The 15,704-nt window shown below is 41.7% G+C and overlaps 1 protein-coding gene across 8 annotated transcripts in view; it reads right to left on the minus strand.

Moving 5' to 3' along the window:
• Window positions 1-224: 224 nt before the first annotated feature.
• tbc1d4 (TBC1 domain family, member 4) overlaps window positions 225-15,704 on the minus strand; it is a 55,870-nt gene continuing 40,390 nt past the window's right edge. For 4 of the 8 annotated variants that reach the window (XM_047370137.1, XM_047370135.1, XM_047370138.1 and 1 more), the window contains 8 exons: window positions 11,875-12,039; window positions 11,623-11,781; window positions 9,147-9,247; window positions 8,903-9,046; window positions 7,291-7,450; window positions 6,998-7,167; window positions 4,593-4,769; window positions 225-3,981 (listed from right to left, as the gene is read on the minus strand). In XM_047370137.1, coding sequence (XP_047226093.1) covers window positions 3,751-3,981; window positions 4,593-4,769; window positions 6,998-7,167; window positions 7,291-7,450; window positions 8,903-9,046; window positions 9,147-9,247; window positions 11,623-11,781; window positions 11,875-12,039 — 1,307 coding nt within the window. In that variant the 3' untranslated portion in view covers window positions 225-3,750. Of the gene's footprint in view, window positions 3,982-4,592; window positions 4,770-6,997; window positions 7,168-7,290; window positions 7,451-7,800; window positions 7,940-8,902; window positions 9,047-9,146; window positions 9,248-11,622; window positions 11,782-11,874; window positions 12,040-12,412; window positions 13,574-15,704 lie in introns of those variants that run through there. The other 4 variants (XM_047370136.1, XM_047370139.1, XM_047370141.1 and 1 more) reach the window with 3 other exon arrangements.

A 15,704-nucleotide genomic window follows, 5' to 3' on the forward strand; every position in this document is an offset into this window, starting at 1 on the left:
ATGAAAATGTACTTCTGCTTGCCCAAGTTGCTGATAAAAGAAAAACTCATACTAATAAAAAGCCTTTATATGTGCTCTTTGTGCATGTCAGAGCTTACCTTGGTCTTTTAAGCAATGATGTTTTCAGTTAAAGGCTACGTCCTAACCTTGGAGTGCTGAAGGAACATAATTTATTTTTTTGATCTCATGCTGGGAAGGAAATACATTGAGACGAGCAGACAGAAAACAAGGCAAGGTGAGGTTTATTGATGTATTCAAGACAGTTTCTTTGCTTCAGTGTAGCCCTCATGTTGATACTTTAAACACAGTGATGCAAACACTAATTAGGAATGAAGACGTAGAGCCTTCACTGACCCCAACAGTGTGATTCTGACAGAACATAGGCTGAAATCTTTGACAGTTCTATAGATCATGTACAGGGTTCCAATACAGTCTGAAAAAGCATGAAATTTAGGTATTTTCCAGGTCTGGATAAACTATGGAGTATTGAGCTTCATCCACGCGCCCATTTATTCATCTTCAAGCCATTCTTCTATCATTTAGACCATTCACTTTTCCACTTGTTGGACCGTCCATCCATCCATCAGTTTTCGCAGGTTCGATATAAGCCTGGCAAGTGTAAAAATCTAACAACTCATAAATCTCTTGTTAAATTTTAAATAAACACATTAGAAATAGGCTGAAAGGTCAGAAAACTGAAATTGTTGTCTTCAGTACTGGATTTCGACATGAAATGCATAGGAACCCTGTATACAGAGCATTGTGTAGCAAAGGAAAATAAAAATTATGTGATGATGAAAAATGACCTGACATATTTTTTATCGAGTACTCAAGTCTTTGTGACCAATATTTGGCATTTCTTCAAATAATCGTTAAAGCAACACCTAAAAATAAAATGCGAGACAGACGCGGTGAAAGAACTCATAAAAGTTAAATTACACCACTAAATTTGGATGAATTGATCCATATATTTCCAGGAAATACAGCACATCTTTGGGTCAATGGTCTTATGACCAAGATGCACAAATACTGCAGTAATCCAAACTACAGGTGAAGGCTTAGTTCCTCTCCATCGCATGCATCCTATAAAAGTTGTTGGTTTAAAAAAAAAAAAAACAAGCGATTTGATATGTTTTGCAGGGTAAATCCATGCAATTCATTTTTCAATTACAACTCAATCGACACAAGAGAAACCTGTTTTAGTCGGGACCTTCAGGCCTTATTTACATAACAGCTAATAACATCTTGTGTGAATTAGCTGATATAACTCACAAGTAAAGAGGTACGGCAGGCTTGTGCGTATGATTACTAAACAAACATGCTGAGAGGGCAACTCAAGTGTCCTTAGGCTCATTTTAGCTCCTTTCCTCTTTCTCTGTTCACCTAAACTCTCGAGTTTTAGACATGTGACAAACAGCCTCGTATCTTACTGAAATCTTAACCCCAATAAAAGGCCCTTCAAAAGTATTCATGTCTAATGAACGTTTTTATATTTTGTCACATTACAACCACAAGCTTTTAAAAAAAAAAACATTTGTTTAATAATAAAAATCAGAACAATGCGCATTTGTATTCATCTTCCCTGAGAGCATCTGGGAAAATCAGTTATCAAGTGTTGCCACAGATTCTCCATTGATTTAGGTCTGGAGTTTGATTGAGTCGTTCTAACACATGGATCCTGAACCATTCCATTGTAGTTGTGGCTGTATGTTTAGGGTTGTTGTCCTGCTGGTAGGTGAACGTCCACCTCAGTCTCAAGCATTTTACAGCTTTCCTCCTGCGTTTTAGCCGTACATAAATTCTAACCAGCATCTTGATCCTGCTAAGGACAGGCATTCCAACAGTATGATGCTGCCACCACCATGTTTCAGAATGGGGATGGTGAGTAGGGGGATTTGCAGTTTTACGTTTCCACCTCATATTTTACATGTTGATCAAAAAGCTGAATCCTGGTCTCATCTGACTAGAACACTGGCTGCTGTATCTCCTACTTGGATGGTGGAAAATGCAAACAGTACTACTAATTGGTTTCTTCCAACAATAGCTTTTCTTCTCGTCACTCTCACCTAAAAGCTAGGTATGCTTAGTGGACGACTAAAAGTTGTCCTTTCAATATCAAATCCACCTTAAATGTGGATCTCTGCAGCTCCTTCAGACTTACTATGGGCCTCTTGGCTGTTTGTCTGAATAATGCTTTCATGAAGACCAGTCACGATGCTGTTTGTTCTCTAAGAACCCTCAAAAACCTTCACTGGACAGCTGTACAGTTGTGAGGATAAACTACAGATAGCTAATTATGTGACTTCTGGAGACATCTGGTTGCACTGTAATTTGTTTAGGGGTATTACGGTACACAGATTGTACTAAAAATGGATATACATTGTTAGTCGAAAGGCAAGAAGGTCCCCGGTTCGAATTTCCGTCTGGGCTCTTGCTCTTTCTGCATGGAATCTGTATGTTCTCCCCATGCTTGAGTGGGTTCTACCCAGGAACTCGGACTTCCTCCAACTGTCCAAAAACATGACTGTTACCTAGTAGTTAATTGCTCTCTGTAAATTGCCCTGTATGTCTCTGTGTTGCCCTGTAATGGACCGGCAACGTGTCCAGGGTGTACCCCACCTCTCCATCCAATGACCATTGGACATTGCACCAGTCCCCTCCCCACAACCCTGCAAGGAAAAACGGGAATAGACGATAGACGAATGTTTCATTTTCGTTCCATTTTACAATTATATGTTACTTTGTATTGATATGTCACATTAAATCATGAGAAAATATATTGATGTTTGCATCGAGACAAAATGTGAAACAGTTAAATGGCTGTGAATACTTCTGAGAGGCAACTAAAGTAGTGCCAGGCAGAGCTTTTTTTGTTTGTAAGTGCAGCAGGTCGTACATTCAGATCACGTCCCAACCTCAGTCTGTTTAGTCTGCGCCTCCTGGGGAGCGCGAGTTCTGCCTCAGAGTCTGAAGGCGGTGCTAAAAAAGAGACGTCTGCACGGCCAGGAAACTGAAGAGGCAGACGACCTGACATCCTGCCTGAGATGCAGAAGAAATGTTTCTTCCTACAGAAAACAGCACGTTCCGAACAGATCTGTAAGGTCTCTAGTGGTGCTACACTCTAGATCTGCTGATTATTAATGCCGATCTTTTTGGTGAAAGAATGAATGCTATTAAAATGACCCAAAGGGAGAGAATACATTCATAAAAACCTCAAGTGATTAAAATGTAATAAAGCGATGAGGCAAAGCTTCCATCAGAGACAAAAGTGTAAAAGAACAACAAAATACTCCCAGATCACACACTGGTAATGGCTGTAAGCAGACCAAAAAAGGTCTGAAAGACGATGTGGCAACAGGCAGCTTCTGTGGAGTTACTCTGGCAGGTAGTAAATACATCAAGGCAGTGCTAGCAAGGAAATCTCCCCCCACCCATGATTACCGCGGAAGATCTAACCATTGAAGTACGATGTACACGTTGATTCTACCTTCAAACTGCTCGGTACAAACAGCAGCTTTTCTGCACAATGAAAACACTGACAATTTCACTGAATCCGTCCTCCCACTGCATTTTTACCGCTCGCAAACACAACCAAGATGTTCTCCACACAAACATTTTCAAAATGCTGCCGCACTTCATCACAGAAGTAAAGTGGAGCTCATCAGCTTTCCATTCAACAGTCTTTACTTGTCAGCTTGTGCATCTGAGCCGCTGCATCTGCCCAGTGCAGCCAGCCCCCCCGCCCCGCCATCAGGGCTTCTTGGCTGCAGTTTTGGCTTTCCCGTTGGGTCCTGTTTTGATCTGGGTCATCTCCACATCTGTCAGGGTGTCGGGGGGTAGACTCGAGCGCATGCGTTCAATGGTCCTCTGGTAGGCTCCCCTCTCTTGCTCCAGGGAGCGAATCATGTGCTTCATTTTGCTCTCCCGAGAGAGGAAGTTCTCCACGCTCGTCTCCAGAGTCTGAATCTTCTGCCGTGCAGCCTGCAGGAGACAAAGATTGCAACTCAGTCAACACTGATACAAAATGGACCCTTAAATCTGCAAATCCTAAAGACTACAATACAAAACCTTTTTGATTTTGCTCTACTACCTTGGAGGATAATGTCAATAATCACTATGATGCATCTAAATGTACTTTTCATCCACAATCTACATATAATTTGTTTAGTTTTACATGAGCAGCTTCCCAATTCCTCAAATACAGACCCTGTTGTTAAATCAAACATGAGAGCACCTGAAGAACTTTTAAACTTCTGTTAATATAAAGCTCATCAGGTGCGACTTTATCAGTCCTCCTCCACAGATTCACACTTCATTGAAATGATTGAAGTATGTGGGGAATATAATAGCTCTCAGTCCTTTGACATTCCTACATCACCCCAGTGTTTTCTGCTGATGTATTAGTGCCATCTACAGGCAATCTGTGACAATAACTAAAAACATACCATCAAACACAGCTTCTTCTGGATTCCACCAATGGGTACAATTTCAACAAATTATGAATGTGTCCCCCAGAACATATTCTTGCAGTATCCCAAAAGTATTCTGGTCTAGAAAATAAAATACGTGAGTTTGCTCTTTCTCTTCCTTACTTGAAGTTTTTCCAGCAGGTCCATGTTCTGTTTCTTCAGCTGCACGTTCGTCTTCTCTAATTTGTCGAGCCGCTCCGAGTCATCGGGCGGCGGCCCGGCATCCAGCATCTCATCCTGCAGGACGTGGTACTCCACTTCGTATGCATGCAGCTGCTTGGAGATGTCCATCTCCATAACCTGGTGATCAAACATGAGTTCCATTAAGATTGTTTATTCCTAACTCTAAATGTACATCTTTCTCCTCTTTTCGTTTGCACTCCTGGTACACACATATAAAGCCTTAAAATTATTAAACCTTTGAATTGAATATCCACCTTGTATTCACTGGGGATATTCAATTAAATTTAAATTCAAAAACACTTTATTGATCCACGTTACAACAGCAAATCAATGCAATGTATTTTATAGAGATTCAACACAATGTACACGATGTGGGGTGTAATTGTCAGGTGGAAGGAAATGGATACATGGATTTAAACATGTTTTTATATAAGAAAAATTGGAAGTGTGGTCTGCATTTGTATTTATCTCCCTCTACTCTAAACCCAATGTAACCATTGTCTTTAGAAGTCACCTAACCAGTAAATACCAAATTAGTTAATAGTTTTCACCTGTGTTTAATTTTTCATCCTAATATAAACGCTACTTTAGTCATGCATTTTAGAAATCTATGCAGTGCATGACCCCCACTGAATTTCTACTAATTTTTTAATAAAAACAAATGTAACTTGTCTAGACTCAAATTTCTTGTTTTCTGCCATTTTATTAACATTGTGGACATTTGATACTAACCTCTGCCTGGAGTGTGGTGTAGACCCTTTCTGCTCCTTTTTTGTCATTTCAACTAAATTACGTGGGCTTCTTTTTAAGTTTCTGTAACCCTTGTACTTGTCAAAACAAATGGACTATGCTAAATTGCAGATACTTTAAAGCCCAGTATGAAAACTACAGTAGCTTTATTTTGTTTGTAAAACATAACCATTTAATGCTTTTTGCAGGATAATGGCCACAGGTCCAGTTCAACATTCATGAAAAGATGCCTGAAGTCCAAAAAGGTGTGAAATTGCCCTTTTGGATTTCCATCAGTGAATCACAAAGTGAAATACTGATAGGTATTATTTTTAAATCAAACATGAAATATGCAATTCAGTGTTTAACCCTTTCTCTCTCCTAGACATAGCTACTGACTGAGCGTCTACTGTGACTATGTTCTCTCTTTCAGACTCTAACCTTGAAAACTGGCTCAGAGTTTATCTGTTCTTTCTTTCTAGGTGAAACGACTAAAGGAGCTACATCCATTAACATTTACTTCCTTCCCATAGAAAGTACTCCTGGTTCAGTGCTTCTTTGTTCTCTTTGTGTCTCTGCTCTGTTCTCTCAAACCCCCAGTCGGTCATGGCAGATGGCCGCTCACACTGAGCCTGGTTCTGGTTCTGTTGGAGGTTTCTTCCTGTTAAAAGGGAGTTTTTCCTCTCCACTGTCGCTACATGCATGCTCAGTATGAGGGATTGCTGCAAAGTCAACGCCAGTGACTGTCCACTGTCTCTACATGCTCATCCGGGAGGAGTGAATGCTGCAAGTCACTGACTGGATGCAATCTGCTGGGTTTCCTTAGATAGAAAAACTTTTTATCCAATTTGAATAAATAACTGAATCTGACTGCATTGTTCAATGGTTAGGATTAATTGGAATGTATGTACCTGACTTTTGTAAAGTGCCTTGAGATGACATGTGTTGTGAATTGGCGCTATATAAATAAAACTGAATTGAAGTATAACCCAATGTAAATACCTCTGCAATAATTAAGCTATTTGAATTTTGTTCCTTACAAAGTCTGTACTTTTCAAGAGTCTGCAGGAACCCTGAAAAAAGTCAAGACAAGTACTAAATAACATTTGACACAGCAGATGTGCTCCGGTCAGATGAGACCAAAATTGAAGTTCTTGGCCTGGACATCACCCTGAGCACACCCTCTCCAGCAGTGAAATATTGTGGTGGAAGCATCATGCTGTGTGGATGATTTTTTATTTGTAACAAAAAATGAAAACCATGTAATATATATGCTCCATTTCATAATTATACACTTCTCTGCCTAGGCCCATCACATAAAGTCCCAGTAAAACTACATTGAAGTTTGTGGTTGTCATATGACAGAGAGTAAGGGTTGTAAAAACTTTTGCAAGGTCCAGCTTAAAATACATGTAGGTGAATGAATACCTTTTTTAATATGTTTTCTGTATAAATCCTTATAAAATATAAATCCTGGAAAATAGACACTCAATAGAAGAAATAATCAAAAATATTATAACATCCTGGAACTGACAAACGAAGTTTGCTGTAAGAAGAAGGCAGTAAATTGTGTTATTACACCACACCGCTGTATTGCTTGGTATTCCTAAATGTACCTTTGCAATAGTCTGCTCCATCTGTGTTTGTGTGAGAGTGGGGAGTGTAGCTTTCAGATAGTCCACAATGCTCTCAAAGCTGTCACATTCCACTATCTCCCCCTCATGGCTGCTCAGCAGACAGAGGGCCACTTTAAAGATCACCTCTGTACCCTGTACAAACACAAAATCTAACAGGAAAAACCAAAAAGAAGCATCAGAAAAGTATTAACATATCCCCAACACTGGGGCGATAAATATAATTGTACTCAGGCATTTGGCTGCAAACAGAGAGGCCAATGTTCCAACTTTACCAAAGATGCGGGACACAAAGCCAAGGGGGAACTGTGAGGCGAAGAGGGTGAGGAACCACGGCGCAGCGTAGAGGCTCGGCCCGATCTCGTACTCCTCGAGGTGATTGTACAGGTCCCGGTGGTAGTCGTGCAGCAGCCTTGATAGCTGGTACATCTGAATCTGGGATAAAACAGAGAGAAAAGGTAACCTCAGGTCAGAACATGCAGGGTCAGAGCAAACTGGTAGAACAGGATCTGGAAGAGACAGGGTATCTAAGAGAAATCTAAGAATCAATGACGGGTTTCTTTTTTTTTTTTTTTATTCAAGTACAGCACCGGTAATGTGAACACAGTGTTGCTTTAAGGACTTGCTCAGACAAGGCCATGCTTCTGATGAGAAGTAATAACGTTTTACAGTATGAGACAGCAAAGAGCGCAGAAAGGAGAAGCAGAAGTTAGCTCAGGCTAAAATTAGACTCTCTGCTTTTACAATTTCCTCACAGTAACAAAGAAGATAAGCAACAACTTTACCTCCTCCTGAAGCACAAAGAAAACAGCACAAATATCTTCCGTATGTGCAAACGTCAGGTGACGTCTTTAAAGACCAGAGCCGCAGCGAGGAGAGAAAAGGCAGGTTTGTGCTTGGCTGAACAGTTACCTGAAGGAGATTAAACATTACCCCCTGCCGATGCTTTAACTCCAGTGAGGTCAGCTGATGTTTAACTGAAGCTAACAGAGCAGGTGTGGTCTGACAGAGAGGTGGAGACACACTGCTGCCAGCGAATGAAACCCAGAAAAGGTAGCATGCAGATAAAAATGAATGTAAAGGTCCAGCATGCATGTTTTCAAAAAGTAAGTAAATGTATCGCATATGTACTTTATATGTACGTTTTTTTGTGTCCTTGCATTCAATATATATATTCTCAAAAGTGAATCTCCAATTTCTACTTACCTTAAAAACTGTTTTAAGAAAAGAGATTGGGTCCAAAAATTAAACAAGTAATACAAATGTCACTAAGTTGACAAATGTTTGATTAAAGTTACATATTATCGTTTTCAGAAAGAGGTTCTGCACATTTTGAGGCTCGTGATGGCTTTGCATAAGATAACTGAACGGTGTTTCATTATCATGTCTTGTCAGTTTTGGTGATAGAGAGGATCAACTACTGTATTTCTTCCAGCATAATGTTTCTGTGTTTCATCCTTGACATGCTGCATACAACATTTAGACTGTGCAGCACGTCTGGATTGTTAGTGTGCCAACTGGTTCTGGGCTCTTGTAACATGTGATGCATCCAAAATATGGTTTAGCAGTGCACTGTTAAAATTTTACAATCTTTATTAAAAAAGATGCTGCTAGATGGGAGGATATGCTGCTTTAAAATATTCATATATTGTTAGGAAATAAAAATAAAGCCATGTGCATTTATTGCGTTACAGTACCGATATTAATGCAACATCGTGCTTTTCCTCTTCTGCTTGCAGAATGCAGGTCCGATTTCTGAAGGAGAATTTGATTTTGTTGATTTTTGCATACAAACACCAATTTTCCCTCAGCCCATGAAGACTGGAATTATTCTATACCTTTTTTCTAAGCTTTTTGTTAAAGAAGTCGATCAGTGTGTGCACTGACCTGCAGAGAGACCATGTCGGGCCTGTACTGCCGTCTGATGCCCAGGTCATACATCAGGAACTTCAACATGTCGAAAGCCTGTTCCTCCCTCATGTGCAGCAGCAGCACTCCGGCCACAAAGCTGATGCCCTGGCAGTAGCCGACCTGTGGAGCACGAACAACAGCAGCACATTTTAGAATGATCTTGAAGAGAGTCTTTACGGTAATTTACTGTGAGCAGAGCAAAGAGGATTACAGCTTGTACCTCTGTGTCCATCAGAGAGTAGGCCTTCAGCAAATTGTAGAGGGAAAGCTGACCTGCACCAAGCTGGACTGAGAAGTACTGGTGGGTGGGGAAGGTCCGGCCTGAGGAGGGAGAAAGATTTACAACTATAAGCCTTTGTTAAGAATAGTGCTTAAATGACTGCACCTCATCGGACTCGTCCATGAAACTCCTTAAGTTTGCAGATGACACCACTGTCATTGGACTGATCCAGGACGGTGATGAGTCTGCATACAGACAGCAGGTGGATCGGCTGGTACACTGGTGTAGTCAGAACTATCTTGAACTGAACCCACTCAAGACTGTGGAAATGGTGGTGGACTTTCGGAGAACACCACCCCCATACACCCCCCTCACCATCCTCAACAACACTGTATCGGCCGTGGACCACTTCAGGTTCTTAGGAACCACCATCTATGAGGACCTGAGATGGTTTTCACACATAGACACTGTTCGAAAGAAGGCCCAGCAGAGACTGTACTTCCTGAAGCAACTCAAGAAGTTCAACCTTCCACAGGAGCTGCTGGTGATCTTCTACACTGCCATCATTCAGTCTGTCCTGTCTTCATCCATCTCAGTGTGGTTTGGTTCATCCACAAAACAGGACAGGTCCAGACTGCAACGAATAATCAGGTCTGCAGAGAGAATAATCAGGGCTGACCTTCCCTCCATCCAGGACTTATACAGGTCAAGGGTCAAGAAAAGAGCTGCTAAATTCTCTGCAAACCCCACACACCCTGCACATAAACTGTTTAGAGTTTTACCTTCAGGCCGCCGCTACAGAGCACTGTTCTCTAAAACCAGCCGCCACAGAGACAGTTTATTCCCCCAGGCTGTTTCTCTGTTGAACATTTAATAGAGTATAAAACAACAGCATACAGATGTTGCAAATACACATTTTTATTTATATATATGTATATTTGTATATTGTAAATATTTATATTCTTTAATGCAAAAAACAAAAACCAGAGAGCAAAGTGTACCGGAGTCAAATTCCTTGTGTGTATGTATGAACTTGGCAATAAAGCTGATTCTGATTCTGATTAATATAAGAACTTAATAAAGTATTGGCTGCTGCAGGGTCGTTTCTTTTAAACATCTAAGCCAGTTTTCATGTACACAACTTGCAAAACTAAACTAGCCCATAAATGTTATTTGGTTGATTTAACACATCTAGCACATTTAACAATGCAAGTGCTTTTAACCCAGCTTTTTACATTGTTACAGAGGGATGGTACTGGCTGCTGCACCTGCCCCAGACAGCTGTAGGTTTAGTAGTGCGTGGCACAGAAAGCAGCTGAAACACTAGTTATTAAATCTTATGATGGTTAGATCAAAGTGCTATGGTTTGTCCACACAGAACCAACTGGAACCACAATAGTACAAGCTGTATTGTATTATCAACAAATAATATCAAAACAAAGTCAAATTGACTAAATGTAGCCAAGTACTTCAGAAAACTCAAAACAAATACTGTACCAGCTGGAGCATCATTGTTGGGTGAGTGGGACATCAATGCTAATTTAGACCATGTATTGTGATATCTTATGCGCTTTAGGGTTACTAAGCTTTCAAGCATATATATGGTATTGATTTTATTGAAGTATCGTTACCGCACCAGCAACCGCCCGTTTTTAAAGAACTCTGACCAGCATCATGCAACAACATCCTGATTGGGACATCCCTATAAATTCAGTAGTTCTTTGCAATAAATATTTCTTTGCGAACTCATTTGCTGATGGTACACTTTGCTATAGCCTAGGCCCCACCTTTGTTCAGGTCTAAGCTTGTTATTTTGTCTGCCCTGAAAACATTTGACTCAAACCTTAAATACCAGACCATTTTTGAAGGTAGAAAAAGATCAGCAGGTAGAAAAGACCAAACAGTTTCTGCTTCCTGAACCTTAATTGGCCAGTTCAAAAAATGTTAAGGGCATCCCAAGAATTTAGCTCAACAAGTTTTGGTTTTTTTCAGTTTTAAATCCAACCTATGAAATAAAACAACAGCATACAGATGTTGCAAATGCACCTTTTTATTTTTATTTATATATGTGTATATTTGTATATTGTATATATGTATATTCTGTAATGCAAAAACAGAGAGCAAAGTGTACCGTAGTCAAATTCCTTGTTTGTATGTACGAACTTGGCAATAAAGCTGATTCTGATTCTGAAAACTAGGCTCCATGTGCAGGACAAAATATGTCTGTCTTCCTATAGCTGCAAAAAAAAAAAAAAATCAGCTTCCTTGTGTGTTCTTTGCTTTTAGGTGCTTTTGAAAGCGATGCATGTACATGTACAAAGCTTCATAACTGCTTCTTATAGGTTTTGTGTTCTGAAAACAACTAAGATTTCAGGTCTACAGTTGGATATTCATGTGAATGTTTTCCATTTTGTTATCTCTAGTCTTAATGGGGCTGTGTGGTTAAACCGAGATCACATTAGGTGATTATACCCACCTAGGTCCACCAGAATGGCGTGCTGCTGTGCAGTGAGCTGCTTGAGAAGGTCATAATAGGGGATGTCTGGAGCTTGCTGGCGGTGGGGGAGTCTGTGCTGCAGCCGATGCTGATGGGAAAGGAGTAACCAGACCTCCCCGCGTCTGCTTTTTGGAACTCCTGCAGAAAAAAAATGGATCAAGAATAAGTTAGATAACATTTAGTAAAATTTGCTTTTTAAAGGGAATTTTGATCCGTGCACATTCCTCTCACCATGGCAGACTGCTCTGTATATGTCCTCCTTGTCCTGGGGGTTTGTGGTTCGGCCTGGAGCAGTCAGTTTCCTCTCCCAGAGTGCCTGAGCTTCCATGGAGCAGGAGCACACTTCCTGGTAGTTGAGCTTCATTTTGCGGATGTGCAGCTCATCTCGGCTCGCTTCAGTTCAATCAGAAGGAAAAAAAAACAGATAAGACAAACTGAATATTATTTGTTGTTGTGAAACTAGAGAGGACTGCACTTAAAACAAACAAAACCGGGAGTAACCATTGATACAGCCTATCAACTCTTTAGTTAAGATGGAAATACAAGACACAAAAGCCACAATAACACCAAATAGAAAACTGCATTATCCTGTAGACTTGACTCTAGTGATGAGAGGGACAAAAGGAAAAAAAAACACAAGCACCATAAAGATGATCGCCCCTTAACATGCAAAACAGGAAAAATGAACTGAAAGACCAGCTACCCACCAATGTCATGCAAAACCTCTACCCTCTACCCTAACCCCAAAGGCTTCCACTATATTGCTTACCTTCTACAGAAAACAGTTTTTCACTGTAAGATCCTCAGACCAGCATTGATGTCAAAATCTCAGACAAACAAAAAGAGACGTGTTGGTTTTGGATACAGTGCATTCAAGTGATGTGCTCTTTGTGTGTTTTGAGATGTGCAAGAAAACATTATGTTCATAAGCTCAATGCTGTCAGTAGTGCAGATCTAGTTCTTCACAGCAATATTTGATAAATGGGATATAAAGGAGCTGGACTGCATCCTGAACAATCTGAGCCAAACTACGGTGGCGATTTCAAACAAACATAATCCTAACAACACTTTTATTGTTCATTTCAAATAATGCACATTAAGCATCTTGTTCTGGGTGCTACCAGAGCAAAACTCTTAATACATTAACAAATGAATTGTTTTTGCAACACTTTACAACCTATAATAAAACACGTTTGGAGCAGATGTTAAGGATTAAGTGTAAAGCTCTGTTGACAGAAAAATAAGAAGTTCAAAGGGCAAATAGCCTTTTCCTTTAGAAGCAGACAAACACAGAACCTAAAACCATGAAAGTGTAAAAAACGCCTTTCAAAGAAAATAAATCTTTGGAGCCACGCCTTTAAAACAGAAAGGCACGACCATATATGGATATTGTGTGGTTGTCAGAGCCACACAACATGACTGCCAAATAATTGTGATTCGACATGTCGGCAATGCAGGAAACAATAAAGTTAGCACTCTTCCTTCACCGCAGATCATTTATGCAGGAAACCGGGATATAAGGAGAAGTAAATGGGTGAAAAGGGTGCAATCTCTCCACTTACAGAAAAACACTTTCAGTCTTTGAAACACTAATGACCCCCAGGATTATAAAACAATTAGAGACTTAACTTCAAGGGAAGAAAAAACCCAGGGGTGAGGGACGACAACACAACACACTTCATGCCATGATAGATAGCTGGAGCTACTAGTATGTGTGTTGTCTGTCAGCACAAACGTCTGCCGAAGTCCAAGGATCGCATTACTAAATTAAATCAATAACAGCTCTCTCCAAATGGTCCTCCTGCATGCTCTTCCATGATAATTAGCTGCAGCAGCACGTGTATTTACCCCTCAGTTTCTGAACCCAGTGGATGACAGATTGCACATCAGAATTCTAATTTTAACCACCAAACATGTTGCATTAGATTAAAATGCCTTTTTGGGTTAAACAACATGTGTTTGTGAGAAAACTTTAGGTTAAGGATTTAACCCCGGTTCTCTGAAACATGAGTGAGGTATCTCACTATGGGACACGCCTCCAGCGCCTGTCCCCCAGAAGCTCTATTACATTACGCCAGTCTTGACTGGCAGGCGGAAGTGACGTCCGCTCCCATGGGAGGACTTCTTCCCAGTATAAAAGCCGACGTCACGTAGGTGATCTTCAGTTTAGTAAGCACACCTCTTCCTCGCTCCCTGCAAGGAGGGTGATCTGGTGAGATACCTCACTCATGTTTCAGAGAACCGGGGTTAAATCCTTAACCTAAAGTTCTCTTTCAACATTAGTTTTGGTATCTCACTATGGGATATTTCTGCTCCCGTATTGCCAGATAAGCTCACTCGAAGACCAAAAGATGCATCTTGCATTCATGGCAATGTGGAACCCACACCCAGAACCGTGTGAGCCAGTGTGGGCCTGGTGACATCCAGTTTATAGAACCTAGTGAAGGTGTGAGGGGTCGCCCAGTTGGCAGCCTCACATATTTCCTCCACAGGTATACCCTGGAACAATGCCCAGGATGAGGCCACACCACGAGTGGAATGAGCCCGCAGACCTGCAGGGGGTGCAAGGCCTCTGCTCTCATAAGCCATAATAATAGCCCCCACTACCCAATGCGAAAGACGTTGCTTTGTGAGAGGCTTTCCTTTATGTGATGACACAAACAGCTGCTCTGATTTACGAAAATCTGCTGTTTTTTTTCACATATAACCGCAGAGCTCGTACTGGGCAGAGCATATGCAGTCGTTCATGCTCCTGAGAGGAGAATGGTGGTGGGTAGAAAGCCATTAATTCAAGGGCACGGCATGGCAGAGCCGTAGCAACCTTAGGTATAAAGGCAGGATTAGGTGTCAGTAAAACCCTTGACTCACCCAGAAACTGCATGCAGGACGGGTTAACTGAGAGCGCTTGAATGTCATTCACACACTTAGCAGAAACCAGAGCAATCAATAAGGCCGTTTTAAAGGAAAGCACTTTGAGCTCAACCTGCTGCAACGGTTCGAATGGTGCACGTGACAACGCATCGAGTACCATAGGTAAATCCCATGAAGGAGTGAGGCTCCTCGACACTGGACGGAGCCGTCGTGCACCTTTCATTAATTGACACACCAGGGGGTGCTGCCCCACTGTTTTGTCACCAAAGCCAACGTGACAGGCTGAAATAGCAGCCAGGTACACCTTCACAGTGGAAAAAGCCAAGCCTTTATCCAACAGTGCCTGCAGTAAAGTTAAAACGTCCGACACAGGGCTTTGCATTACGCTCACCATAGGTTTTGCGCACCAACCCACGAATGCCTGCCATTTACCCTCATACACGTTACGCGTGGAAACGGCCCTTGCATTTTGAATTGTGTCAATAACGTTCTGGGGAGGCCCACTGGCAGCCAGATTTAACCCCTCACAGGCCAGGCCCATAGGGCCATGCGCTCTGGATGCGGATTAAATATTTATCCGCGTGCCTACGTCAGGAGATCTCTGCGGAGGGGAAGCCGCCATGGCTCGCTGTGTAGCATCTGAAAAATCTCCGCTAGCCAATGTTTCCCTGGCCAGCGGGGAAGCTATCAGAATGAGTGAGTGTTTTCCCTCTCGCACCCTGGCGAGAGTAGGAATGATCAGTTCCAGCGGGGGAAAGGCGTACAGTAGGGCCGGCGGCCATTTGTGCGCTAGAGCATCCAGTCCAAGCGGAGCTTGTTGCTCTGTCAGTGAGAAAAACATCGGACACTGAGCATTTTCCCCTGATGCGAAAAGGTCGACCTCCGCTCGGCCGTACCTCTTCCATATCTGGGACATCACCTCGCTGTGGAGTTTCCACTCTTTGTAGCGGGGATTGCCCCTTGACAGCAGATCCGTGCCTCTGTTCATTACCCCTGGCACGTGAGTCGCTCTTAGCGACAGCAAATGTGAGCTGGTCCAGATTATCAGTCTGTATGCCAGCTCGTGTAAATGACGTGAGCGCAGACCCCCCTGTCTGTTGATGTAAGCAACCACTGTTGTGTTGTCCGTTCTGACCAAAACATGGTGCCCTTTGATAAAGGGCAGAAAGTGTCTCAGTGCCAGCATCACG

This window comes from Girardinichthys multiradiatus, chromosome 7 (genome assembly GCF_021462225.1).
Source record: "Girardinichthys multiradiatus isolate DD_20200921_A chromosome 7, DD_fGirMul_XY1, whole genome shotgun sequence".
Lineage (NCBI taxonomy): Eukaryota > Metazoa > Chordata > Actinopteri > Cyprinodontiformes > Goodeidae > Girardinichthys > Girardinichthys multiradiatus.